The following is a 26,757-nucleotide window of genomic DNA, read 5'->3' as shown; positions in this document are numbered from 1 at the left end:
CAACCTAGACAGCATATTAAAAAGCAGAAACATTACTTTGCCAACAAAAGTCCGTCTAGTCAAGGCTATGGTTTTTCCAGTAGTCATGTATGGATGTGAAAGTTGGACTATAAAGAAAGCTGAGCACTGAAGAATTGATGCTTTTGAACGTTGGTGTTGGAGAAGACTCTTGAGAATCCCTTGGACTGCAAGGAGATCCAACCAGTCCATCCTAAAGGAAATCAGTCCTGAATATTCATTGGAAGGACTTATGTTGAAGCTGAAACTCCAATAATTTGGCCACCTGATGCAAAGAACTGACTCATTTGAAAAGACCCTGATGCTGGGAAAGATTGAAGGTGGGAGAAGGGGATGACAGGATGAAATAGTTGGATGGCATCACCAACTCAATGGACATGAGTTTGAGTAAACTCCAGGAGTTGGTGATGGACAGGGAGGCCTGGTGTGCTGCAGTCCATGGGGTCGCAAAGAGTAGGACATGACTGAGCAACTGAACTGAACTGAGACACGTCAAATGAACCAAACATGGATTTTTGCCTCCAAGCAACTTACAGTTCGGTCCACAAAAACAGCTACAATAAATGGTCTGAAGAAGGACCTGATATAAAAGTATTTAGAGCCTGGCTTGACTGAGTCCTTTAGATCTTTTTGTGGTATGACTGACTATGGCCAAGTATACTATTTATAGATGAGGAATAATGATTTCCTTTTGACATTTGTAGGAGTGCTGTGTCAACTGGTACAGTCTTCATGTGTATATTTTTCTAGAAGTTTTTCTGTAGTAATAACAGCACGATTATTTTTATAGAATGTTCTCACCACTCCATTTTATGACCTTAATGGTTCCTAAGGAGGCCTGGCGTGCTGCAGTCCATGGCGTCATGAAGAGTCGGACATGACTGAGCGACTGAACTGAACTGAATGGTTCCTAGAAGTGTGTCTGGTTTTGTTTTGTTTTTAATAAATAGGGGAACTGAAGCATGAAGAATTAATGTGATTCACTCAGAATCATACTTGCAGTGATTTAGGATGCCAGAAGTAAAAATTAGGACTCATGATCTTTTTCCTTTAGCTAAAGTTCTAGATAAATTTTGTCAGTTTGCTTAATGTATTGGTTGCCTGCTTTAACATGACAAACTCAATAGCTTAAAATAAAACCCACTTGTTAGCTCACAGTTCCGTTGGTCAGAAGTCCAGCATGGATCGTGTGGCTGTGTTCTCAGTGTCACAGGGCTGAAATTAAGGTGTCAGCTGGGCCATCCCTCATCTGTAGTTGCTGGAGGAAAACCTTCCAAGCGCATTCAGGTTGGAAGAATTCCGTCTCTTGCAGTGGTGGGCCTGACTTCCCTGTTTCTTTGCTGTCTCTTAGTTCTAGAGGCTGCCTGTAATCCCTGCCATTTGGCCTCTTAGGCTCAGACCAGAAATGGCGTGTTGAACCTTGTGTTTCTCACTCTTCACCCTAGATTTAAAGGACTTGTGTAATTGGGTCAGACCCACACAGATAATTTCTCCTTCTTAAAAGTCTGTCCTTGGGGATTCTCCTGGAAAGACTACTGGAGTGGGTTGCCATGCGCTCCTCCAGGGGATCTTCCCAACCCCGGGACGGAACCCAGGTGTCCCACATTGCAGGTGGATTCTTTACCGACTGACCCACAAGGGAAGCCCTCTTAAAAGTCGATTGTGGCAAATATAACCTAATCACAAGAGTGATAGCCTATCATATTTACAGTTCTGATAATTATACAGATTATGTACCTCAGACTAGAAATCTTGAGGGAAGTCCTAGAATTCTTCCTTCCACACTAAACATTTCCCTCACTCTGAATTAGCCCATGAGCAGGTGTGGATGTCAGAAGAGGGAGAGCTGGGAATTAAGTATATTGAGACAGTGAACTGCATTGTGATTGTGGGTTTTATGAGAAGAACCTGTAGTTCCTAGGAATCCTGGACCTCCAAAGAATCATCATAGAGTAGGGGCCAAGGGGCATTCAGCTGTAGTGTTTTCCCTTAGCCAAGAGCTCAGATATAGTTGTTCCCGATAAGGTAGCCTGAACAAAATCTTTAAAAGGACTAAAATATGGACTTGCTCTTGTAGGCTTATATTACCCCTGTGCTAGCCACATGGTTCATGAGGTAATTGTCCATGATTGACTGTCCTTGTGAAGCACATTGGTAGAAATTAGAAACACTCTTTGCTGTGTAATGTACTCTGTGATCAGAATAATGCTTAATCATATTCTCTTAATAGATCTCTGCTAACTTCTCTTCTTCTATGGACACTACGTGATTACCTTTTGTTTGGCTACATGAGAGACTATCCTTAATTGAGAATTCTATGCCCTTTTTCTGACTGGAGGGAAAAGTTAAAGATTCAGGGAATTGGGTAGAAGTGAATCAGTACCTTGGATGAATTTTCTTATATCCTTTAATTTATAATAAGTCCAATTCTGTTACTAGGCAAACAGAGGGAACCTCTGTCCCAAAGACTGGCAAATTTAGTCCAATTGACCAACTCTTAAAAAGCTGAAGTATTAATAGATTCAGCTACCACCACCACCACAACAAATCCAGTTATAGAAAAGGAGTTTTAGATTTCATTTGCATTTATTATGATACTAATTGATCAGGGTATGTTTCAAATTCATTCGGTCATAAATTAGTTTGGCCTCACAGGGCATACTTTGGGATCTTGACTTTAATTTTTGGTTTCTTTGAGAAACCAAACTGTAAAGTGTCTAGGAAGTTTCTTGCTTCCTGTAGATGGTAACCAAAAGATTTATCTTACCACTTATTACATTAGGATGTGGTGACTGAATCAGAGCTTTGAATTACACTCTGGAAGGAAAGTGAGGGGACAGCTTTTCATTTTTATTTTGATTGATGGTCTTAATGCAGAGCAGTACCCAGCCGAATATATTTATTTTGATGCTATTACAAATGCAGTGCACCTTGAGCAATTTGTGTTAATTTAAGTAAGATTTGATAATACTGAGAATCTTTTAGAGAAATTGAATTTTTATTAAATGCAGTTTAAGCTCTTTTCCTGTACCAATGACCTTCAGAAATTTATTTGCTCATTTAATTCTATTGAACAAAAAATTCCTATCGAATAAATTGTTTTTCTGCCCCTTTAAAAATATTTTATGCTTCTATCAATAATTGTTTGCATATAAATGAAATATTATTATAGAAATTGAGTTACCAGCAGAAATCTAGACTATGTTTTAATGACAGTATTGCCACTGTGAGATCGAGGCTCCCAAGAGAAAATAAACAATACTATCTTGGAGGCACAATCTGACCTTAGATTCTCCCAGTGTTTACAAGGGCTCTTTCTGAGGGTGTCAGTGGGTCAAGCCATGGGGAATGTAGGGGGTCATCATAAAGATCCTGAAATCTTTGCACTGATTCACTTCTACCCAATTCCCTGAATCTTTAACTTTTCCCTCCAGACAGAAAAAGGGCATAGAATTCAGATGTTAGACCTCCTGTTTCCTGTATTTCAGGTCTGTCACTTTATTGGTTTGCTGCCTTATTTTGGTGGAGTGTATCCTACAGTTGCTTCCTAAGGTGCACTTGGATACATTTCCTGAAGACTTTAATGTCTGAAAAATGTCTATTCTGAACTCACATTTGATTAATAATTTGGGTATAGAATTCTAAGTTAGAAAAATTTTTTTATATTTTAAACTGCCTTTTTTGTTGTTTAGCTTTTTGTATATATTAGTAGTTTAAGAAATTCAAAGCTTCTCTGATTCCTTTGACCAGTTTTCCTCCCTTCTTTTTGTCTCACATCTCCCCCTGCCCTCCGCTGTGTGGCATTTGGGATCTTAGTTCCCCAACCAGGGATCAAACTTACACTACCCTGCAGTGAAAGCATGAAGTCTCAACCACTGGATGGCAAGGGAAGTCCCCCTTCTTTCAAATTGTAAAATTTTCTTTGTTTTCCTAGTGTTTTGGAATTTCACCATGGTATGCCTTTGTGTGGTGATGTGTCTTTTGTGATGGAGACATCCTTCAGTACTGGGAAATATTTTTTTACATTAACGTATAGTTGATTTACAATGTTGTATAAGTTTCTGCTGTGCAGCAAAGTGATTCAGATATACACGTGTGCATTCTTTTTTTACATTTTTTTCAGTTATGGTTTATGCATGTTACTGCAAATAGCATTATTTTGTTCTTTTTTTATTGCCATGTAATATTGCATTGTATATATGAACCGTATCTTCTTTTTTCATCTGATGATGGACATTTGGGTTGTTGCCTTGTCATGGTTATTGTGAACAGTGCTGTTTATGAACATGGGGGTGCATGTATCTTTTTAAATTACAGTTTTCTGCATATATGCTCAGGGGTGGGATTGCTGGATCATATGGCAACTCTGTTTTTAGTCTTTTGAGGAACCTCCATAGTCCATAGTGGCTGTACCAACTTACATTCAGTGCTAGGAAATATTCTTGAATTATTTCCTTGATAGCTTGGTCCTCTGTTTTCTCCTGTTATTTGGGTATTGTACTTGCCAAACTGATCTAATTTTCTTATCTTTACTCTCAGTTTCCCATCTCTGTCTTTTTGCTCTACTTTGGGGAGATTTCCTCAAGTTCTTACCTTTCAGTCTTTCTTGAGTTTTCTGTTAAGTTTCTGTTTTCATGTGTTCAGCTTCTAAGGGTTCTTTTTTCTCTGAATATTTCTTCTTAAAATGGCATTATGAGGACTTCCTAGGCTCCAGTGGGCTTGCCTGGTAGCTCAGCTGGTAAAGAATCCACCTGTAATGCAGGAAACCTCAGTTCAATTCCTGGGTCGGGAATATCCACTGGAGAAGAGATAGGCTACCCACTCCAATATTCTTGGGCTTCCCTGGTGGCTCAGCTGGTAAAGAATCCACTTGGGTTCAATCCCTGGGTTGGGAACATCCCCTGGAGAAGGGAAAGGCAACCCACTCCAGTATTCTGGCCTGGAGAATTCCACGGACTGTATATTCCACAAAGAGTCAGACACAAGTGAGCAACTTTCACTTTCACTTAGGCTCCAGGGGTTAAGACTCCGTGCTTCCACAGTGGGGCACCGTTCGATCCCTGATCCGGGAACTGAGATCTCGCATGCTGCATGGAGTAGCCAAAAAAAGAAAAAAAAAAAAACAACACAAAAAACCCCAGCATTATGTTCTCCGTTATAGATATTAATTTTTTTCTATTCTTTCTTTTTGCATAGTCACTATATAAGGAGTTGCTTTTTCCCTCTCTCACATTTGTATTTTTCCTTAGGTGTTTAATAATCCTTGGTTTTCCATGTTCAAAAATGAGGGACTAAAAAAAACAAAAAACAAAAATGAGGGACTAAAAAATTCATTGGAAACTGGATCCATGGGTAGAGCTTGTTAGCTGTGCAGTTTATTGTAGGCTTGCCCTGTTCAATATAAATATAATATAATGTGAATCACATATGTAATGTAGGTTTTCCAGTAGCCACAGAAAAAGGCAAAAAGAAAAAAGTGAAAAGAATCATGTGAAATTAACTTTAATAATGTTTTTTAACCTTGTATATCTAAAAATATTGTTTTGATGTGTAATAGATACATATTGATTGTTAATGATGTTTTTACCTTGTTTTTTATATGAAATTATTGAACTGCAGTTTATTTTATATCTTATAGCACATCTCAATTTGAATGCTAAATTTTGGTGGATATACTTGATATGTATTTAGATTTCATAAAATTTACAAGTGAAAGGTAGATTCACATACCTAGCATATTCCAAACATACTTAAGTTTAACAATAACATACTAGTTTTTAATTAAAATTTTTTTTTAATTAAATAAAATTTAAAATTCCTGTTTCAGTTGCACTAGGCACATGAGAAATGCTCAGTGGTGAACAAGATAGAAAACCCGGAGATAAACCCATGCACCTGTGGGCAACTTATCTTTAACAAATGGAGAAAAAACAGCCTCTTTAATAGTGCTGCTGGGAAAACTGGACAACTATATGTAAAAGAGTGAAACTAGAATACTTGCTAACACTATATACACAAAAAATAAACTCAAAATGGATTAAAGACTTAAATGAAAGCCAAAAACTGTAAAGCTTTTAGAGGAAAACAAAGACAGTACACTCTTTGACATACACCACAGCAAGATCCTCTTTGACCCACCTCCTAGAGTAATGGAAATAAAAATAAACAAATGGGACTTAATTAAACTTAAAAGCTTTTGCACAGCAAAGGAAACAATAAACGAGATTAAAAGACAACCCTCAGAATGGGAGAATATAGTTGCAAACGAAACAACTGACAAAGGATTAATCTCCAGCATATATAAACAGCTCATATAGCTCAACATGAGGTAAACAACCCAATCAAAAAATGGGCAGAAGACCTAAACAAACATCTCTCCAAAGAAGACATATAGATGGCTAAACACATGAAAAGATGCTCAACATTGCTCATTATTAGAGACAAGCAAATCAAAACTTCAATGAGGTATCACTTTACACCAGTCAGAATGCTGCTGCTGCTAACTCGCTTCAATCGTGTCCGACTCTGTGCGACCCCATAGACAGTAGCCCACCAGGCTCCCCCGTCCCTGGGATTCTCCAGGCAAGAACACTGGAGTGGGTTGCCATTTCCTTCTTCAGTGCATGAAAGTGCAAAGTAAAAACGAAGTCGCTCAGTCATGTCTGACTTTTCGCGAACCCATGGACTGGCTCCTCCACCCATGGAATTTTCCAGGCAAGAGTACTGGAGCCAGTCAGAATGGCCATCAGCAAAAAATCTACAAGCAATAAATGCTGGAGAGGGTGTGGAGAAAAGGGAACGCTCTTGCACTGTTGGTGGGAATGTTCATTGGTGCAACCACTATGTGTGTGTGTGTTAGTCTTTCAGTCGTGTCTTACCCTTTGCGACCCCCTGGACTTCTCCAGGGTATTTCCTTCTTCAGGAGATCATTCCAAACCAGGGATCAAACCCAGGTCTGCCACATTGCAGGGAGATTCTTTACCATCTGAGCCACCAGGGAAGCATTGAAACATACAGCACCATATATAAAATAAATAACCAGTGGGAGTTTGCTGGATGAAGCAGGGAACCCAAAGCTAGTGCTCTGTGATAACCTAGTGGGATGGGGAGGGAGGTGGGAAGAAGGTTCAAGAGGGAGGAGACATATGTATACCTATGGCTGATTCATGTTCATGTATGACAGAAACCATCACAATATTGTAAAGTAATTATCCTTCAATTAAAAATAAAATAAATACTTAGTAGTTACTTGTGGCTGGTAGCTACCATATTGGACTACATAGCTGTATGGTGACCTGCTTGGACTATGTCAGTAGTTTAAGGTGGTTTTTTGGTTTCCCAGAGAAGGCTCTTCCAACCTTCTGTCTCAAGGGTAAGGGTTTTGGGGTGCTGGAGTCCTGAGAAACTAGAAAGGGGAAGGTGCTGGGTGTCTCAGCATATACAGTACACATAGATTAACTACTTGTCTTTTTGCTATAGGATTTCTGCCCACAACTATGCCTGTCATCCCCCGAGCCAGAGATCTGTGTTTTACCCTCTTCTAAGAATAAATTTCCAGATTTATGCTGGAGTAAGGGAGGTTGGAGAAGGCAATGGCAACCCACTCCAGTACTCTTGCCTGGAAAATCCCCTGGACAGAGGAGCCTGGTAGGCTGCAGTCCATGGGGTCGAGAAGAGTTGACACGACTGAGCTACTTGACTTTCACTTTTCACTTTCATGCATTGGAGAAGGAAATGGCAACCCACTCCAGTGTTCTTGCCTGGAGAATCCCAGGGATGCAGGAGCTTGGTGGGCTACCCTCTATGGGGTCGCACAGAGTCAGACACGACTGAAGCGACTTAGCAGCAGCAGCAGCAAGGGAGGGTAGTCTCCTGATGGCATGAGGGGAGGTGCTTTAGGGATAATGGGAGGATCTACAGGTCCAACTGCTTCTATAAGTGAAAAGTGAAAGTCACTCAGTTGTGTCCGACTGTTTGCGACCCCATGGACTACACAGTCCATGGAATTCTCTAGGCCAGAATACTGGAGTGGGTAGCCTTTCCCTTCTTCAGGAGATCTTCCCAACCCAGGGATCAAACCCAGGTCTCCTGCATTTCAGTCAGATTCTTTACCAGCTGAGCCACAAGGGAAGCCCAAGAATACTGGAGTGGGTAGCTTATCCCTTCTCCAGCGGATCTTCCCGAACCAGGAATCCAACCGGGTTTTCCTGCATGGCAGGCGGATTCTTTACCAACTGAGCTATGTAAACTGCTTCTTAAACAGCCTTCAAACCAATCTTATTTTTGGCTTCCCTCTCCTCCAGCTGCTCATTTCTGTAAGTATTATACCTGGTGCTGCTAATTCCTGAGCCTGTTTAGGATTCCTAAGTACAGTCTGGATAGTTATTAGCTTTTCCTTCGTCAGGTTTAGGGCTCATTTTTCTTAGATCTGTTGAGTCTTAGTCCCAGCTTCAAAAGTTTGGTTATAATTATGCTTTTCTTGTTCTTCCCAACCTTGTAGGCTCCTTTCTTTTTTTTTTCCCCTAAAAATTCCTTTTCTGTAGATGTAGAAAGATTTCAAAAAGGGGGGAAATTTAATTCAGCTTACTCTCTTTTACCTGGATGTATTATTCATGAGCAGATTTTGATATGTTAAAATTTTTTCATTCTGTATTTATGCTTCCTTCAGTATCTGTATTTGTAGTTAAAGGTTTTAGTATATAGCTTCAGTAGAAGACTTGGTAGGAGAGGCAGGAAGATGAAATATTTAGTGCAGTAAGGGTTTGTAGTTTGAAGGCAGAAAATAATTGATAGCAAACAAGGGAAAAGATGAGCATAGAGGCATAAAGAAATAGGTGGGATCATTAGAGATCATCACAAAGCTTGAACTTCTGGGGCATAATGCATAAATACAGCTCCAGTAGTATTTTTCTAGGACTCCACTATTTTTAGTCATTCTTACTTTTCATGAGCTAGGAACCTCATGTTAACTACCTCAGAGAATCCACAAAGCATGTTATATATCTTAGAAAATTCACAAAACAGTTAATGATACAATTAGGGAAAAAACCTCACAAAGCTTACCATTTGTAAACTGTAAGATCCTCAAGGAAAACACATGTAACATTAAATAAGTAAATTAATACACGCTCAATATACTGTAGCAGCAGGTTCCATTTCAGTAATAGAGCTGAGCTTACAGTTTGGGTGTTCTCTTGGGTTCTGAAACAGAATTTTGCCTGTACTGTGATTCACTTTGCTGGTAGATGCTGCCCTCTGTTGGGAGTAGTTGAGAAAATACATGGATCAGTTTTGCTGTCCTTACTCAAATCGAGCACTAAAACATGGATACTTTTTTTAAAGGAATTAACCTGTTTCTAATGATGCACCAAGGAAATCTAAGGAGACTGGTTTCTTCCTTTTTAAGAAAACAGATGTTTACTTTTGTGTGTCTAAAAGCAACAACAGTTAGTGGGCATTAAATGGGAACAAGACAAGAATTTGGGGAATGCAAAGGTTTAGGGCTATCTGGAGACCAGAGTTCCATACCCAGCTTGCCCTTATATGACCTCAGTGATTTACTCCATCTGTCTGGGCTTTGGTTTCTTCACCGATGCAATGAAAAGGTGGAACAAATCTCCAGGGATTGGGATTTTAGGAGAGCAGCCCCAAATTATGGTCTTTGTTCATAGGTGATACAATGACTGAATCTTAGGCTCTGCCCTGAAGGAACTTAGTCTGGAAATAGCTAGAGGAGACAGACAATCAAAATACAGTTGTAATCCACTTGTAGTGCTGTGAGGCAGGCAAGTACCTATTTCTGTAAAAACACAAGGAGAGGCACCTTTCCAGTTAGAGGAGGTGTCATCCCGTAGGGCCTGTTGGAGCTAGCCTTGAAAGCACAGTCTCCACAGAGGGAAGCAGCAGCCTAGAGAAAGTTTGCAGTGGTGAGACAGCGTGATCTGTCTGTGGACTTGCAATGAGTTCAGGATGCCCAGAAGATAGGGTTTGAGGTAGAGGGCTTGTTGAGAGATGAATCAAGACAGAGAAGTCAGAAGTGTCCTATGCGATGCTAAGGAACTCGGATCTTAACCCAAGGGCAGTAGGAAACTATTGCAAGGTTTTAAATGAGAAATAACCCAGACAGCTCGACATTTTAGAACAATTACTCATTGGAGTAGGAAATGGCAACCCACTCCAGTGTTCTTGCCTGGAGAATCCCAGGGACAGAGGAGCCTAGTGGGCTGCTGTCTGTGGGGTCGCACAGAGTCAGACACGACTAAAGCGACTTAGCAGCAGCAGCAGCACTCTTGGATTTAGTGTAGAGCATGGATTTTGTGTTGGGCAGATGAGAGTGAAGGAAGGGACATGAGTTAGGAGGCTATTACAGTAAATCAAACGACAGATCATACCACTAGGATGGAGGGAAGAGAAATGAGTCTGCAGACAGAAAAAACAAGTTGCTGGTTTCCTGTTCTTTAACTTAACCTGAAGCTATGAAGAGTCCAGCTGGCACTGATTCATTAGACCCAGGTTCTGTTATCTATGTTATATCCCTCCCAGAATTGTTTCGGTTGTTGTTTGGTTCTGACGGAACATTTTGAGTTTGGAGGACAAGGTTCTGGACTGGAAGCACTTGCTCTAGGAACAAGGAAGTGTAACCTTGGTAGTGGCAACCTGACTATAAACACTCACCCTTTGTGTGGCTTGTTTCACCTCTGTGTCAGGCGACCCAGAGCGATGACAAAAGGAACTGTGAGTCTCCCTGGTGTTGCGGTCTCTGCCTCGTGATCCGTCTGCCTTGGCTGCCCAGTGAGCAGTGCACACACAACGTAGCTTCAGATTCCATGGACATTGAGCAAAGTTCTTAGGGTTTTGGGTGAGTGATTAGCATTCCATCAGCAGGAGGTTGACCTCCTCTGGACTGTGGAGGGCAAAGTTAAAATTCACAGTTTACATGGGATTTAACTAAACTCTTGACATCGGGCACATGAGTATAATGACATAGATTTTTCTTGTCTGTAAAAAGGTTAGTAGAATAATTTTGTGGCAGTGTCAAATAGTTTTTCATTAGTTGAAGAATGTTACTCAAGAGGCATTTACTATACTCTTCTAAGAACAGCAAAAATAAGATTAAAAAATGTTTTTGGCTGCACTCAGTGGCATGCGGCATCTTGGTCCCCAACCAGGAATTGGACCCATGTCCCCTGCATTGGAAGGCATAGTCTTAACCACTGGACCTCCAGGGAAATCCCTGGTTTAAAACTAAGTATTAGAATGAAGAATTCCTGCTTTCCTGTACCTGCTTGAATCAGACTTTTTTGGGTAAAGTACAGTATACGTACAGAAGAGAAGAGAATATAAAACATACAAAAGTTATAAACAGAACATCCATGTATCCATCATTCATATCAAGAAATAGAATATTATTGTAAGCACCCCTGAAGCCCCCATCCCTTTCTACAGTCATTATTCTTCCACCCACCCCAGGTAACCATTGTTTTGCCATTTGTGGTAATCATTCTCTTTATGATTGTACATGCTAGATAATATAATTTAATTTTGCATGTTTTTCATCTCAATGTAAAAGAAATAATACGTTCACTTTTATATTGTGAGTAGCTGTGTGTTCATTCACTTTCTGCACGTACTTATTTCCCAGTGTACCATGGTACCAGTTCACCCATTCTACTCCAGGTGGCTGTTTGGATTGTCCTCTGTTTTAGATATTACAGCGTTGCTGTGAACATTCTTGTTATACTCAGCCTGCTATGTAAGTGCAACTTTCTGAAGGAAAGGTAGATTTATAGAAACTGTTGTGTTGAGTTGTGATATAGCTGCATATTTTCACTTTACTAGATTCTGTTTTCCATTGTGTTTTCCAAAGTGGCCATAACAATTTACATTACACCAACAGTGTGTAAGAGCTCCTGCAACTCTGTGACTAGACACACATGAACATTTTTGCCAGTCTTGAGTGTAAAATGATAATCTTGTTGTGGTTTTGACCTGCATTTCCTTGTTTACTAATGAAGTTGAACACATTTCGTAGGTTTATTGGTCATCTGATTTAGAGTTTTTTTAGTTCTCCACCTCTTTTCCCCAAAAGGGTTATTATATGTTAGTGACCTTAAAACTCCTCCTGCCCCTTACCTAAGGGAATGTGCTAAGGAGTATGGCAGAAATCTAGCTTGTAGGAAGGAGCCTAGATCCTTTCAACTTGTCTTCTCCTCTTTTTTTCCCCAGTCCATCTGGTGTTTAGGAAGTTTCCTGGCATTTCACTGATTTCTCTTCCCTCTCTTCTCCTTCCTTTTTCCTGTTCCTAGACTCTGAAGAGACTCATGGCAGATGAGGTAAGGAAATTTTGTTCAGCATGTGCATGGCTCATTTCCTACACTATGGTATTTGCCAGTTGCAATAACTTTGACTTTCTATAACTTATAAATGTGATATGGGTTCTACTCTCAGGGCCTCCCAAAGCTTTTCTCTAACTCTTTGCTCTGTTTGATTTATTGCATGCATTTCCCTGGCACATTCACTGACTTCCAAGGTTAAGCATGTTCTTTAAACTCCGAGCTGACTTGCTGTCTGGATGTCACTCATTTCATTGGAACCCCAGAATGCTTGCAGATACTAACTGTTATTTTCAAACAGGTAGTGCCGATAAGCTGCAGTTTATCGGTAGCTCTTTTTGAATTGAACACCTGTCCTTGTGGTTTGAGGAATGATTGAGGCTGGTTGACAGAGAGATGGCATATATAGCCCTGAAGCCTGAAGTACAATAGATTATTTTCTTTGTGAAGAGGACTTTGGAGAATATATTTTGAACTTTTGCTGCTTGCATAATACAAGTGCTATGGAGTGTACAGAAGAAAGAAATAACAATGGTTCCTGGTTTTAAGTCATTTTCTTGTTTCTTGTATATAACTTGTATCAAAAGCATGATCAGACTTCTCTCTCGAAGGGAGAGGTCCTCTGAGGATCTGGCCACAGTTGTTATTGGATAGCTAGAGGGAAACAGAGGGCATTTTACTGAGCATGCCACATGTGAGGTGCTTTCAGTTCTGTGTTGCTCGAGGGCTTAGAAATGGCAAAGGAGCTAAAGAGCAAAGTTCTCTTTTTTAGACAGGTTCCAAATTTTAGTATTTCATTCCTCTTATCTTTGGATGAAGGTGAGAGTACAGAGTCAGTGTAGTAAATTAGATATAGGAAAGACTGGTTTCTCTTTGTCATGTCAGAAGAGCCTTGGAACTGTCCACAAACCAAAGGAGCCATGGGTGAATAAGAGGCTAGAGGCTATTTGAGGTATGGTTTGTTGTGTAAATAAAAATGGGTCACTGCTAATACTTTTTTCTCTTTCTCAGCTGGAGAGATTTACCAGCATAAGAAGTAAGAAGGAGAAAGAAAAGCCCAATTCTGCTCATAGAAATTCTTCTGCATTTTATGGGGATGATCCTACAGCACAGTCATTGCAAGATGTTTCAGATGAGCAAGTTCTAGTACTCTTTGAACAGATGCTGGTAAGTTCCCAACCTCAAAACATTGCTTCTTCTTGAAAATGCTTTTATGGGCATGTTTGTTGTTCAGTCACTAAGTCGTGTCCGACTCTTTGAGACCTCCTGAACTGTACCTGCCAGGCTTCTCTGTCTATGGGATTGCCCAGGCAAGAATACTGGAGTGGGTTGCCATTTCCTTCTCCATTTATAGGCATATTGGGCCCTTTTTCATGCACAGCCCTCCTTAACTAGCCCTTAGTTACAAAAAAAAACCCCTCTAGGTTTAACAGAGAACTTAATAGCAGCTCCATTAATGAAGGGACTAAATATACAGGCACCAGTCCGTAGATTGGAATCTGTGAATTAGGCTTAGATATATCTGATCACTGACCACTTTGTTAGTCTCCTTTAGCCCAGCAGCACTTAAGCCACAAAGATATAGAGTGAATGGGCCAACTCATGTGGTAGTGTGATGACAGCCAGAGTTGATAAAGATTTAAAACATTCACAACAAAATCTCTACAAAGCAGAAACTTTGGAGATGTGGAGAGGCATCATTTGCCCAAGGTCTTCTGTTTAGTGGTAAATATGGAAAGAGAATTCTGATGTTGTTATCACTAGAAGACCTTTAAAGATTGGGGCTGAGGTCAGTTCAGTAATAAACTGTGCATGGATGACACTGACTTTGCTGCCCTGAGTGAGGACACTCAGTGAATGTCCACTAGTGCTAAGTGTTGCAAAGTTTTGAGTACATGCTTATACGGTTTCATGAGACCTATGGATTATCTTGCATTTACAATCTCAGCTTCAATTAGAGACTAGTGGCAAGTCTAACTAAGTTAAAAGCATGGGTTTAAAACCCTTAATACAGGGCCTGGCACCTGTGGTAGTAAACCCTCAACCAGTACTACTATTACTGCTTTTCACTGAAGCTTTCAGTTTGTCTCATAATAATCCAAGTGTGTTAGGAGTCTAAGAGTATGATCTTTCAAGACAATCTCTTAGGGGCTTTGGATTGCAAATATAGATGTCTTCAGGGCAAGGGGAGGTAGCATAAATAAGTTAGGGCTACATAGTGAAAGTGAAGTTGCTCAGTCGTGTCCGACTCTTTGCGACCCCATGGACTATATCCTCCATCCATGGGATTTTCTAGGCAAGAATACTGGAGTGGGTTGCCATTTCCTTCTCCAGGGGATCTTCCCGACCCAGGGATCGAACCTGGGTCTCCCACATTGCGGGCAGATGCTTTACCATCTGAGCCACTAGGGAATCCCCCAAAGGCTACATAAGAGATGATAAAAAGGAAATGAGACTACAGTGAAATGAAGAACATTTGGTGTTTTTGTTAAAAGCCAGCCACAATTCACTTCCAGGTTTTGTAGCATTCCTGTTGGGAATGCTAGCCCAGTAGTGCCAGATGTTTCTATTTTTCAAGAAGCCAAAAATCTGTACCTTTTAAAAAAAACAACAAACATTGTTTTTAAAAAACAAATAGCCAGCATTCAGATTTCCCTAATAAGGTCATGAAAAATTTTTTTTTGTTTATTCAAGCCACGATTCCAGATAGAGTCCATTGTAATATTCTCCTAAGTTTCGTTTGAACTACAGATTTTCTTCCTTTTATCCTTCCTATTGCTATAAAAAGTTTCTTGAAGAAGCTGTTTGACTTTTACAGTTTTCTATAATCTTAAACTTGCTGATTGTATCCCTTGGTGCTAAAAATTCACGTTTTTTATGAAGTCTCTCAAATTTAAAATGTTGAAATTTTTAGAAGACAAAGCATACTTAGAAATTTTAGAAGACAAAGAATACTTCATCTTTGGGTCTGATTCAGCCTCAGGGCCACTATTTTGCAATTTTCTGTTCAGTTTATCTATAAAAGGAGGAAGAAAGCACCAGAAATTGAGTCAGAAAAAAGTCAGATTGCTATTACGGTTTGGTGGTGGTGATTCCTTCACACATCACACACATACACATGGAGAAGAAATTGAATATTTCCACTTTTTCCCTCCTATACGTTCCCATTTTAAGTAATATTCTGGACTTGTTAGGGTTGAACTTCTGCTCACAGAGATAGGAGGGTCAAACAGATGGTTTCATATGTAACAGGCTCAAGCAGAGCCTTTCTCCTGATAACACACTCCAGATTATGTCTGTTGAGGGAATTTGTCAGCTTCCAGTTTGTTCTTCATGGAGGAGTTTGTCCAGGGACTTAGTTAACCAGGCATAATTGGTATTTAGGCCTAGAGTGGCACAGATTTTGCTGGTGTTTGAATGGTGCCAGTGGTCCAGTGCTTCAGCCTGAAGAAATTACTAAAGTCCATCCCAAGTGCAGAAAATATTAATGCTTTGTTTGTTTTTTTTTCAATAATACAAAGTAAGTTTTCCGTCTGTATTGAGAGTCCATTTTTGTTAGGAGAAAATTTAAGTGTATGTATATAAAAATGTCTGTTGGGATTTATACTAAAATGTTAAGCATATTTATCCCTGAGGAATTCCTATCATCTATGATAGCTTAAGTCTCTAGGGGTCAGGAAAATTTCTTTATTCAGTAAGCATTTAGTGTGTTCATCTCTTCACTAAGTATACTAAATATTAAACACTCAAACTTGTAAGGAATTCAAAGCAATTTTCCCCCTTTTTTCTCCTGCCACTAGCTGGATATGAACCTGAACGAGGAGAAACAGCAACCTTTGAGGGAGAAGGACATTATCATCAAGAGAGAGATGGTGTCCCAGTACTTGCACACCTCCAAGGCTGTGAGTCCTGGGGCAGGTACCCATGACATGGGAGACTGTGCCCCTTATCTTGGCCATATTTGTTTTGCTACTTTCATAGAACATTTTATGTCCACGTCAGTTCCATTTCATTCTTTTATGTAAACTACTTATTTTTTACCCTCATTTGAGTTACTTTTCTTATATACTTCTGCCTAATTCAATCATCATAAAGTATGTATGAGTAATGGGAAGGAAATCCTGAATCTCATGGTTCTGTTCTATGTATGATGGATGTCTGCCCTCATACTGTTTAAATGGTATTAACTAATACTAGTCCAATTTATGACTGAGTCCATTGTTTGCTGACCTCTATTTGCTTCTTTGCAGGGCATGAACCAGAAGGAGAGCTCTAGGTCAGCCATGATGTACATTCAGGAGTTGAGGTCAGGCTTGAGGGATATGTCTCTGCTTAGCTGCCTGGAGTCCCTTCGTGTCTCCCTCAACAACAACCCTGTCAGGTGAGGATTCTCAGGTGGAAACAGGAGTAAGAGCCCACTGTAGAATTCACTAGTGGGGATTAGAAATCCGAGGAATCAGGGAAGTATGACAGTGTTCTGGATTGGGAGTAAGAAGTTGCCAGGATATACTTTATTTTGGTGGATAAGAATATATTGATTTGATATTGCATTGTCTTTGTTCCTAACAGTTGGGTCCAAACATTTGGTGCTGAGGGCCTGGCCTCCTTATTGGACATCCTTAAACGACTTCATGATGAGAAGGAGGAGACTGCTGGGTGAGGACTTCCAAGTCTTGTCATCTTCTAGGTGGAGGGTAGTAGAGGAATTGGCTATTCGCTGTAAAGGAGGAAATAAGTTAGGACTAGGACATTATATGTTAGCTGAGAATGGGGTTTATCGTGGCGGTTACTGGAGGATGAATAATGATTATAGGTACGGGAAAAGGAAGAGGAACTTAAATTTCTCAGTATATACCACATATGATTGTGAGTCTGCCAGCAAAGATTCTTATCCAGTCTGGAAATAGGGTCTGATTAGTCCAAAGCTCTCCCGTGATCTGGTCTGGGTCATATCTCATTTGGAAATATGTGTGATCAGTTTGAGACTAACTTTATGATAGTCTTCAGGGTTGAAACAATTCTTGTACTGACTTAGGTTAGGCTTTCTTGAAGCCAACCTGACCCAGTATGGTTTCTCTACTTCCCCGGATCTTTCCAAAGCAAAACACAGGTCCTGGGCCTTCCTGAAAGTACAGACTTGAAACCTTTGGTGTAGATGAGGCAAGCAGTAATAGATGGGATGCTATTGTGATAGAATTTAGCCCTTAGGAGCCTACTAGAAGTTAAAGGGGAGATTTTAATATAATACTAAATTCTTGGTTAATGAGAGGATTAGCCCGTGGTTCTTTTTTTCAGCTATCTCTTTTTGCCAGTGTTTTAGGACAAAATGCTATGTGCTAGAATTTACTTAACTACTAGTTGGGAGTATTTATAAGACCCTTGTTTATAATTGAAAAGTCAGTGGGAGAGAGGTGTAGAATAAAAGGACTTCACTAATTATGTCTTCTACACACAGAGGCTACGACAGCCGTAACAAGCATGAGATCATTCGCTGCTTGAAAGCTTTTATGAATAACAAGGTAAGATTGTTCCCATTCTCATTCTGACTCCCATCATGACCCCTGTTCTTGCTCTTCTATTGGCAAACTCAAAAAAGAAGGACCTAGAAATACAAGATTCAAGGCTTCTAGCTTTCCCTTTTAGTATCATAACTTTTGATTACCACATACACATACTCTTATGTATCTTTTTCCTCAGTTGTAATGTCTATTTCAGAGGAAAGGCTTAATTTTCTTCTTCTGTTTATACTTTTGTTAATTATTGGATTTCCTGACCTGCAGTTATTAATTTTTGGAGGGTTTACTTTATTCTCTGCTTTATTGTTTTGTCCCCTGTATGTTCGTACTGTAGAATATTTCCTTTCTTTTTTTTTCCTGTCTGTTTAGTGTTTAAACCTAAGGAGCCTTCAATGATTTGTTCCTGAGTGCAAATCTGTCTTCCTGACTGTTTAATTTTACTATAATTACTCCATTGGCTTCTGGGGCATTGAAAAAGAAACATAAGAGTCAGTTTTTATTCTTGGAAGACATAGAATTCTGTTGTGTCTGCTCAGTTCAGTTCAGTTGCTCAGTCGTGTCTGACCCTTTGCAACCTCATGAACTGCAGCACTTCCCTGTCCATCACCAACTCCTGGAGTTTACTCAAACTCATGTCCATTGGGTCGGTGATGCCATCCAATCATCTCATCCTCTGTCATCCCCTTCTCCTCCTGCCATCAATCTTTCCCAGCCTCAGGATCTTTTCGAATAAGTCAGCTGTTCGCATCAGGTGGCCAAAGTATTGGAGTTTCAGTTTCAACATCAGTCCTTCCAATGAATATTCAGGACTGATTTCCTTTAGGATTGACTGGTTGGATCTCCTTGCAGTCCACGGGACTCTCAAAAGTCTTCCTCAACACCACAGTTCAAAAGCATCAATTCTTCTGCACTCAGCTTTTTTATAGTCCAGCTCTCACATCCATACATGACTACTGGAAAAACCATAGCCTTGACTAGACAGATTTTGTTGGCAAAGTAATGTGTCTGCTTTTTAATATGCTGTCTAGGTTGGTCATAACTTTCTTCCAAGGAGTAAGCATCTTTTAATTTCATGGCTGCAGTCACCATCTGCAGTGATTTTGGAGCCCAAGAAAATAGTCTGCCACTGTTTCCACTGTTTCTCCATCTATTTGCCATGAAGTGATGGGCCCGGATGCCATGATCTTTGTTTTCTGAATGTTGAGCTTTAAGCCAACTTTTTCACTCTCTTCTTTCACTTTCATCAAGAGGCTCTTTAGTTCTTCTTCACTTTCTGCCATCAGAGTGGTGTCATCTGCATATCTGAGGTTATTGATATTTCTCCTGGCAGTCTTGATTCCAGCTTGTGTTTCATCCAGCCCAGTGTTTCTCATGATGTACTCTGCATATAAGTTAAATAAGCAGGGTGACAATATACAGCCTTGACATACTCCTTTTCCTATTTGGAACCAGTATGTTGTTCCATGTCCAGTTCTAACTTGCTTCCTAACCTGCATACAGATTTCTCAAGAGGCAGGTCAGGTAGTCTGGTATTCCCATCTCTTGAAGAATTTTCCACAGTTTATTGTGATCCACACAGTCAGAGGCTTTGGCATAGTCAATAAAGCAGAAATAGATGTTTTTCTGGAACTCTCTTGGTTTTTCAATGATCTAACGGATGTTGGCATTTTTATCTCTAGTTCCTCTGCCTTTTCTAAAACCAGCTTGAACATCTGGAAGTTCACGATTCACGTATTATTGAAGCCTGGCTTGGCGAATTTTGAACATTACTTGTTGTGTCTGCTAGAAAATTATTTTTTCTATGCTCATTTCTGTTTAGCTATTTTGGGAAACGTGTTCTATCCTATTGTTAGTTTGCTAGGGTTGCTAAAACACAGTACTACCAACCAGGTGTCTTAAACAACAGAAGTTCATTTACCTCACAACTCTAAAGGCTGTAAGTCCAAGATCAAGGTGTCAACAAGATTGGTTTCTTCTGAAGGCTGCAAGGGAGGGTGTGTCCCATGCTTTTCTCCTAGCTTCTGGTGTCTTGCTGGCAAGCTTTGAGATTCCTTGACTTTATATACATCACCCAGTCTCTGTCTTTGAGTTCACATGGTGTTCTCACTGTTTGCCTACATTTCCTCTTTTTATAAAGACAATAGTTATATTGGGTTAAGGACCCACCCTACTCTAGTCTGGAGAAGGTGATGGCACCCCACTCCAGTACTCTTGCCTGGAAAATCCCATGGACAGAGGAGCCTGGTGGGCTGTAGTCCATGGGGTCACGAAGAGTCGGACACGACTGAGCGACTTCACTTTCACTTTTCACTTGCATGCATTGGAGAAGGAAATGGCAACCCACTCCAGTGTTCTTGCCTGGAGAATCGCAGGGACAGGGGAGCCTAGTGGGCTGTCTGTGGGGTCGCACAGAGTCGGACACGACTGAAGTGACTTAGCAGCAGCAGCAGCTACTCTAATCTGACCTAATGGTAATCTAACTGACTACATCTGCCTGTGACCCTATTTCTAAATATGGTTACAATCTCAGGTACTAGGGGTTAGGGCTTCAACATACGGATTTTGGGAGGAACGCCATTCAACCCATAACAACTCGTAAACTTGTCCCTGGTTAGGTGCTCTCATCTTTAAGCCTCCCTTTTCTGTTTTTGTTCTCCCAGTTTGGAATCAAGACCATGTTGGAGACAGAAGAAGGAATTCTGCTGCTGGTCAGAGCCATGGATCCTGCGGTTCCCAACATGATGATTGACGCTGCGAAGCTGCTGTCTGCCCTCTGCATCCTGCCACAGCCAGAGGACATGTATGTGCCTGGAATGGTTTCTCTTTTTTCTTTTTTATCATCTTCCTTAGTCTTAAGGAATATTGAGTTGCTTGGGTGTCCACTTACTCTTTAATATTAGGTAAGACTACATTTCTTACATGAACACTGTGAATCTTAATATTTATGAATGTTTTTTAAGAGATGGAGGCTGTTCTGCATGTACTGCTGGTTATCAAAGGTACAGCAGAATGCCTCCTAGATCTCCAGTAATGTCTGTATTGTCTAGGACAAGGGTTTCTTTTTACATTTTTTAAAATTCAGAAGTAACACAAGGTTATTTAAAAAATCCGAACAACACAGAAGTATATGAAGTACAATTCAACAATGTCATCCCTTTGGCAAACCCTGTTCTGCAGAGGTGACCACTGTTAATGGTGTGGTGCAGTCTCATGCATCATTTTCTAGCGTAGACAAATATACTAAGTTATAACATACATGCCACTCCAAAAGATGGTATCTTAGAATTAAGGAAAGGAGGTGCTAAGTGGTAAATCCACCTGCCAATGAGGAGATGCTAGAGACACTTCCCCCTGGGTCAGGAAGATACCCTGGAGTAGGAAATGGCAACCTGCTCCAGTATTCTTGCCTGGAAAATTCCATGGATGGAGGAGCCTGGTGGGCTACAGTCCATGGGGCTGCAAAGAGTTGGACATGACTGAGCACACATACATGTATTTTTTGTACTATATATATTATTTCATATTTATGTAGTTATGTTGGGTAGATTTTCTAGGAGTAGGCCAATGTTACCGGCATTAAAAACTGTTACTGTTAAATGCCTCTCCAAGAGTTGTCCAGTTTATACGCCCTAGAACAGGGGTCTTAATTTGGTAAATATGGATAGGAGTCTAGGGCTGGATTTTTAGGGAGTGCATTTTTCTGAAGAGATGGTCCTTAGTTTCCTGGTGATCTGGCCTCTGCTCTATATGATAATAAGAAGAATATGAGAAATCCAGAATGTTGATATTGTCTGTTTCCTAACTGATCTGTGCCCCCATGTAATCTCCCTGACCAGAGCACCTGACTAATTCTCTTCCTTTCCTCACTCTTGGGCAGGAATGAAAGGGTTTTGGAGGCGATGACAGAAAGAGCTGAAATGGATGAGGTGGAACGTTTTCAGCCGCTGCTGGATGGATTAAAAAGTGGGACCTCCATTGCTGTCAAGGCATGTATACCTGTGAAACGGCCTACAAGTAGAATTCAAGATAGAAAGACTGAAGTTCATTTGACCTTTTAAAAGAAGACATGGAGTGGTTACCAACAATGTATTTTATATTTCAGAGTTCTTTCTGAAGGGAAAATGGTTACTCTTCTCTCTAAAAAGCAGAGAAAGAACTGTTTTCCTCATTATGAGATGGAAAAAGACATGGTATTTATTTACAAGCTAGGAAAACCAAAGCCTAGAACAAATTACACTTTCAAATCCCCAGAATTCTTTAGACCTCTGAGCTCTCTGGACCTGTGTTTAAACCAGGTTATTTTGCTGTAACAGAAAATCATTTTTGTCGTTTTTGTACTGCATCTTCTAGGTTATATTTGGGGGCCTCAGAATGCATGTAAAGAGAATGGATCTTGATCTGTAGGAGTTAACATTGACACAGCTGCTGAATTTTCTTATCTTAGGTGGGATGCCTACAGCTCATCAATGCTCTCATCACACCAGCTGAAGAACTTGACTTCCGAGTTCACATCCGAAGTGAACTGATGCGCTTGGGGCTGCACCAAGTGTTGCAGGTGAGAGGTAGCTCTTCATTAGAAAGGCTGGGCTGGTTCCTCCTGCTCCTATAGCACCACCATCCCTGGGATAACTTCCATTTTCAGTTTAAAAACCAGGTCGAGGGAGTTCCCTGGTGGTCTACTGGTTAGGATTCAGGACTTTTACTGCTGTGGCCTGGGTTCAGTTCCTGCTTGGGGAACCACAGCAGGTCATGCAGCGTGCCCAGACAAACCAAAAAAAACAGGGTGAAAGGTTTGGGTTTCTAGCCAGCATCAGGCACTTCTGGGTTCCCTGGCCTATATTTCTGACGTTGACAGGACCTTCGAGAGATTGAAAATGAAGATATGAGAGTGCAGCTTAATGTATTTGATGAACAAGGAGAAGAAGATTCCTATGACCTGAAGGGACGGCTGGATGACATTCGAATGGAGATGGAATATCCTTTTACTGACTGGGTTGAAGACAGACAACAATTCAGTTGTTTTCAGTTATAGATCCCTGTATGGAGTGGTGTAGAGTTGATGATCAGAAGAGGGCCTGTCTTCTTAGTAGATAAGGCAGCTGTCTTTTGATTGCTGTGGATTTATTTACCTCAGCATGGACTAGAGAAGTTGGGAAAGGTCATCTGAGGGTTGCTCAGCATGGAAGCAGCCATCATAGTTAGTATAGATCTCCTAGAACACAATAGCTTAGCTTATTAAGATGTGGAACTGGTTTTGGAAGGACATAGGCAAATCAGGGAATGGGGCTGTAACTTGTATGTGCCCCTGTGACTGACATGGGGAATAATTTGGTTACCTATCGATATTTTCCACAAGTGACTTTGAGGCACTTACCTTTTTCTTTCTGGCTATTGCTTGATTTTCAAGCCAAGTACTAGGCATTTTGTCTCTGTGTATAGTATCACTGACTCACTGGTCCTCTGTCCAAAGGAAGTTTACACAGCTTAACGTTTAGGGCAGGGTGTACAGGAGGAACAGCTGTTAGAACAGAAGTGGCATCTTGTTCCTTTTCACGAGAGTTGTCAAGCTACCTGTCAGACATATTTTCTAAGTATATGCTTTCCTTAGCCTCTTTTTCTTTTCCACTGACTTCAGTGAAGTCTTCCAGATTCTCTTAAACACAGTGAAGGATTCAAAAGCAGAGCAGCACTTCCTGTCCATCCTGCAGCACTTACTCTTAGTCCGAAATGACTATGAGGCCAGGTGAGATGGTATACCTTTGGGAAGACTAATCTGAACCTAAATGGAGAGAGCAAAATCCAAGTGAACTGCCCTCTTTCACAGTGGGGTGAAGGCCATAGCCAAGGAAGGCAGCAGTATAAAGTTCTGGAACATGAGATTCAAGCCATAGACTAGAGATTCAGCAGTAGTACTGTCTGTCACAGGCAGGGTCTAGCTTGAATTTTAGATGGAAAAGGATTTATACTCGGAGACAGATGGCAAGAAGTTTTGACTCTCTGAAGTAAATGTGCATAGCTGATGCGGACGAAGGGGATTTCTTAGCATGGCAGCAGTACTCTGTTAATTTTATGAAAAAGTCTTTTCCAGGACATTTATCTTCAGGTCCTTCTATTGTCTAAGCAATTTACCTTTCTTGATCCTGAATACCAAAATTATATTTTGGTTTTCCATTAGTAACCTTGTTTTGTTTCTTTTGTAGACCGCAGTACTATAAGTTGATTGAAGAATGTATTTCTCAGATAGTTCTGCATAAGAATGGGGCTGATCCTGACTTCAAGTGCCGGCACCTCCAGATTGACATTGAGGGACTGATTGGTAAGTGTATTCATCTATTTGGTTCCATGAAACATTGCTTCCACCTTTCATTTTCCATCTTTCTTTCAGTGAAGATTTCAGAGAAGGTACTTTTCTAGCCCATGGGTATTTCCATTTTCACTCTTTCTTTGGTGATATAACAATACCTGTGCTAGGAATATACAGGCCTTTAGTTTATTTCCAGAAAATTCTAAAAATTTTTCCCTTCTAATACACCTCCCCACCTTTTGAAGGGACTTCAGGTATTGTCTCTAACTCCTGCTGGCCCCAGAGATTCATAAGTACTACTTGTAGGTATTCTCTGTGCCACCCAGCATGGTGGCCATACTGTGTAACAGGCACTCAGAAATTATATGTTGAACTTAGCTGAAAGTTCCATTTCTTTGTCTCATACAGAACATTAAGAAGGATAAGAAAAATAACCAAAGGGAAATCTTTGCTACTTTTGTTTATATGGAAGGGCTTAGTGAGAGGGGCAGAGGAGAATTGGGAACTTGACTTCCTGACTCTTTGCCTTCTTTTTAGACCAAATGATTGATAAAACAAAGGTGGAGAAATCAGAAGCCAAAGCTACAGAGCTGGAAAAAAAGGTATGTATGAGAGATCAAAAATAATTGAGCTATATCTTTCTTTGTTTAAAGGTTTTGATTTTTCCAACATGTGACACAGTGACCCATGATACTTTGGAAGCGTTCAGCACACAATAGCAGTTCCTTGGGGAAACCTTTCTGGTGTAGGTTACTCAGTGGAGAAAGTGTGATCATGGTATAGATGTGATCATGGTATAGATGTGATCATGAAGAGCTGGTCAGTTGTGAGTTTGCACAGTTCATGGGCCCCTGAGCAGGAGGAAGACAGGTGGCACTCTCATATAATGTTGTCAGCACTTGGGTTTGCTTGATGTCTCAGGGCTCTTAGCCATAGAATAATAGGAACTGGAATATGTCTGAATTCTTTTTCTCTTTGATTAAGGACTCCTATTGTTGATAACTTTGATCCTTGAGACTGTTGGGATTGTGCACCTTAGCTATCCTGGTTAAATGTCCTTAAAATCTTGGTGGTGGTGGCTTTTTTTAAAAATCACTCCCAATTATAGATAGTCTGTGGAAATAATCCCTGGCTTCCCCCTCGTTTAACCTTGATTTTAAGGTCAAAATCATGGTGGCCTGTTTTCCCAGGCATTCCTTGGGTCAGTGAGCTCAACAGATCAAGGATTAACACAAAATAGTAAATTATGGGGAATAACACTGGGCTTTTGCTGAGATGGAGAACCTGATTTCTTTCGCTTCTAGCTGGACTCCGAGTTAACAGCTCGACATGAGCTCCAGGTGGAAATGAAAAAGATGGAAAGTGACTTTGAGCAGAAGCTCCAGGATATTCAGGGAGAAAAGGATGCATTGGATTCTGAAAAGCAAAAAATTGCCACGGAGAAACAGGACCTGGAAGCAGAAGTGTCTCAGCTCACAGGAGAGGTAATGTCCTAACAGGGAAGGCAGAGTGACCTGTGACTGCCATCGGCAGCTTCAGGGTGAGCCTGTGTTGGAGCAGGACTCTGTCATCTTACAACTTGGAAGAGTTCAGATACTAATAGGTAATCTAGTTGGGTGGCGCATATTCTTTAAATCATGAACTGTTTTGGGGATAAGTAATACATAAGATAGACAATTTGGAGAATACATAACAACACAAAGAATAAAATGAGTCACAGAACTACCCAGAGATAAAGATAATATTTCTAGTAATTTAGAAATATTCTAGTAAATTTAGGAGTAAATACTAAATAAACTATGCTATTTACTAATTTTCTCTTACTTTAGTCATCTCTGGGTAGATCTATGCCTACATACTCTCTCTGCAGTTATAGATATTTATATGATCTGTGATACCTGATAACTTGATCACTTTATGTGGTTATATTACTACATTTATAACACATATGTTAATTATATAACTAGAATATTTAGTTTACTTGATCTTTGCAATTTCTAATCAAAGGGAGAGTTTAACATAAACTTTGAAATTGCCTTCTTAATGCAAAGCATACTGAACTAAGAACATGAATACCTGAATTCTAGTTTTGTCTCTGTTGCTAAGTAGTTCTGTGACTTTAGGTAGAGCCTATCAACTAACTGTTTTCACTCCCTTCATGTGTAAAATGAGAAGTTTGGATCAAGTAATTTCTTAGGTTCTTTCCAGTGGTCCCTGAAGTGGAGTGAGACATATTCTTCTTGGTGGTATTTCTGCAGGTCGCCAAGCTGTCCAAGGAACTGGAAGATGCCAAGAAAGAAGTGGCTTCTCTCTCTGCTGCAGTTACTGCTGTAGCCCCTCCTAGCAGTGCTACTGTTACCCCTGCCCCTCCTTTACCTGGTGACTCTGGGCCCGTTATACCCCCTTTATCAGTCCCCACACCCCCTCTTCCTGAGGCCAGGGTCAGTCCTCCTCCACCACCTCCTCCTCCTCCTCTACCTGGGTGTGCTTTCATCCCCCAACCTGGGGGTCCTAGCATTCCCCCTCCTCCCCCTTTGCCTGGAGGTGGTGGCATCCCCCCACCTCCTCCCCTGCCTGGAGGTCCTGG

The 26,757-nt window shown here is 40.6% G+C and overlaps 1 protein-coding gene across 1 annotated transcript in view; it reads left to right on the top strand.

Moving 5' to 3' along the window:
* DIAPH1 (diaphanous-related formin 1) overlaps positions 1 to 26,757 on the top strand; it is a 112,482-nt gene that overhangs the window by 18,232 nt on the left and 67,493 nt on the right. Inside the window, exons 2-16 of the mRNA XM_010850642.1 lie at positions 12,324 to 12,350; positions 13,362 to 13,517; positions 16,151 to 16,252; positions 16,601 to 16,731; positions 16,920 to 17,006; positions 17,806 to 17,869; positions 20,527 to 20,666; positions 21,744 to 21,852; positions 22,311 to 22,421; positions 22,722 to 22,840; positions 23,493 to 23,609; positions 24,067 to 24,182; positions 24,708 to 24,772; positions 25,475 to 25,654; positions 26,429 to 26,750. Of these exons, the coding sequence (XP_010848944.1) occupies positions 12,324 to 12,350; positions 13,362 to 13,517; positions 16,151 to 16,252; positions 16,601 to 16,731; positions 16,920 to 17,006; positions 17,806 to 17,869; positions 20,527 to 20,666; positions 21,744 to 21,852; positions 22,311 to 22,421; positions 22,722 to 22,840; positions 23,493 to 23,609; positions 24,067 to 24,182; positions 24,708 to 24,772; positions 25,475 to 25,654; positions 26,429 to 26,750 (1,846 nt within the window). The remainder of the gene's footprint in view (positions 1 to 12,323; positions 12,351 to 13,361; positions 13,518 to 16,150; positions 16,253 to 16,600; positions 16,732 to 16,919; positions 17,007 to 17,805; positions 17,870 to 20,526; positions 20,667 to 21,743; positions 21,853 to 22,310; positions 22,422 to 22,721; positions 22,841 to 23,492; positions 23,610 to 24,066; positions 24,183 to 24,707; positions 24,773 to 25,474; positions 25,655 to 26,428; positions 26,751 to 26,757) is intronic.

This window comes from Bison bison, unplaced genomic scaffold (assembly GCF_000754665.1).
Source record: "Bison bison bison isolate TAMUID 2011002044 unplaced genomic scaffold, Bison_UMD1.0 scf7180017864291, whole genome shotgun sequence".
Lineage (NCBI taxonomy): Eukaryota > Metazoa > Chordata > Mammalia > Artiodactyla > Bovidae > Bison > Bison bison.
This window is presented reverse-complemented; position numbering and strand designations above follow the sequence as displayed.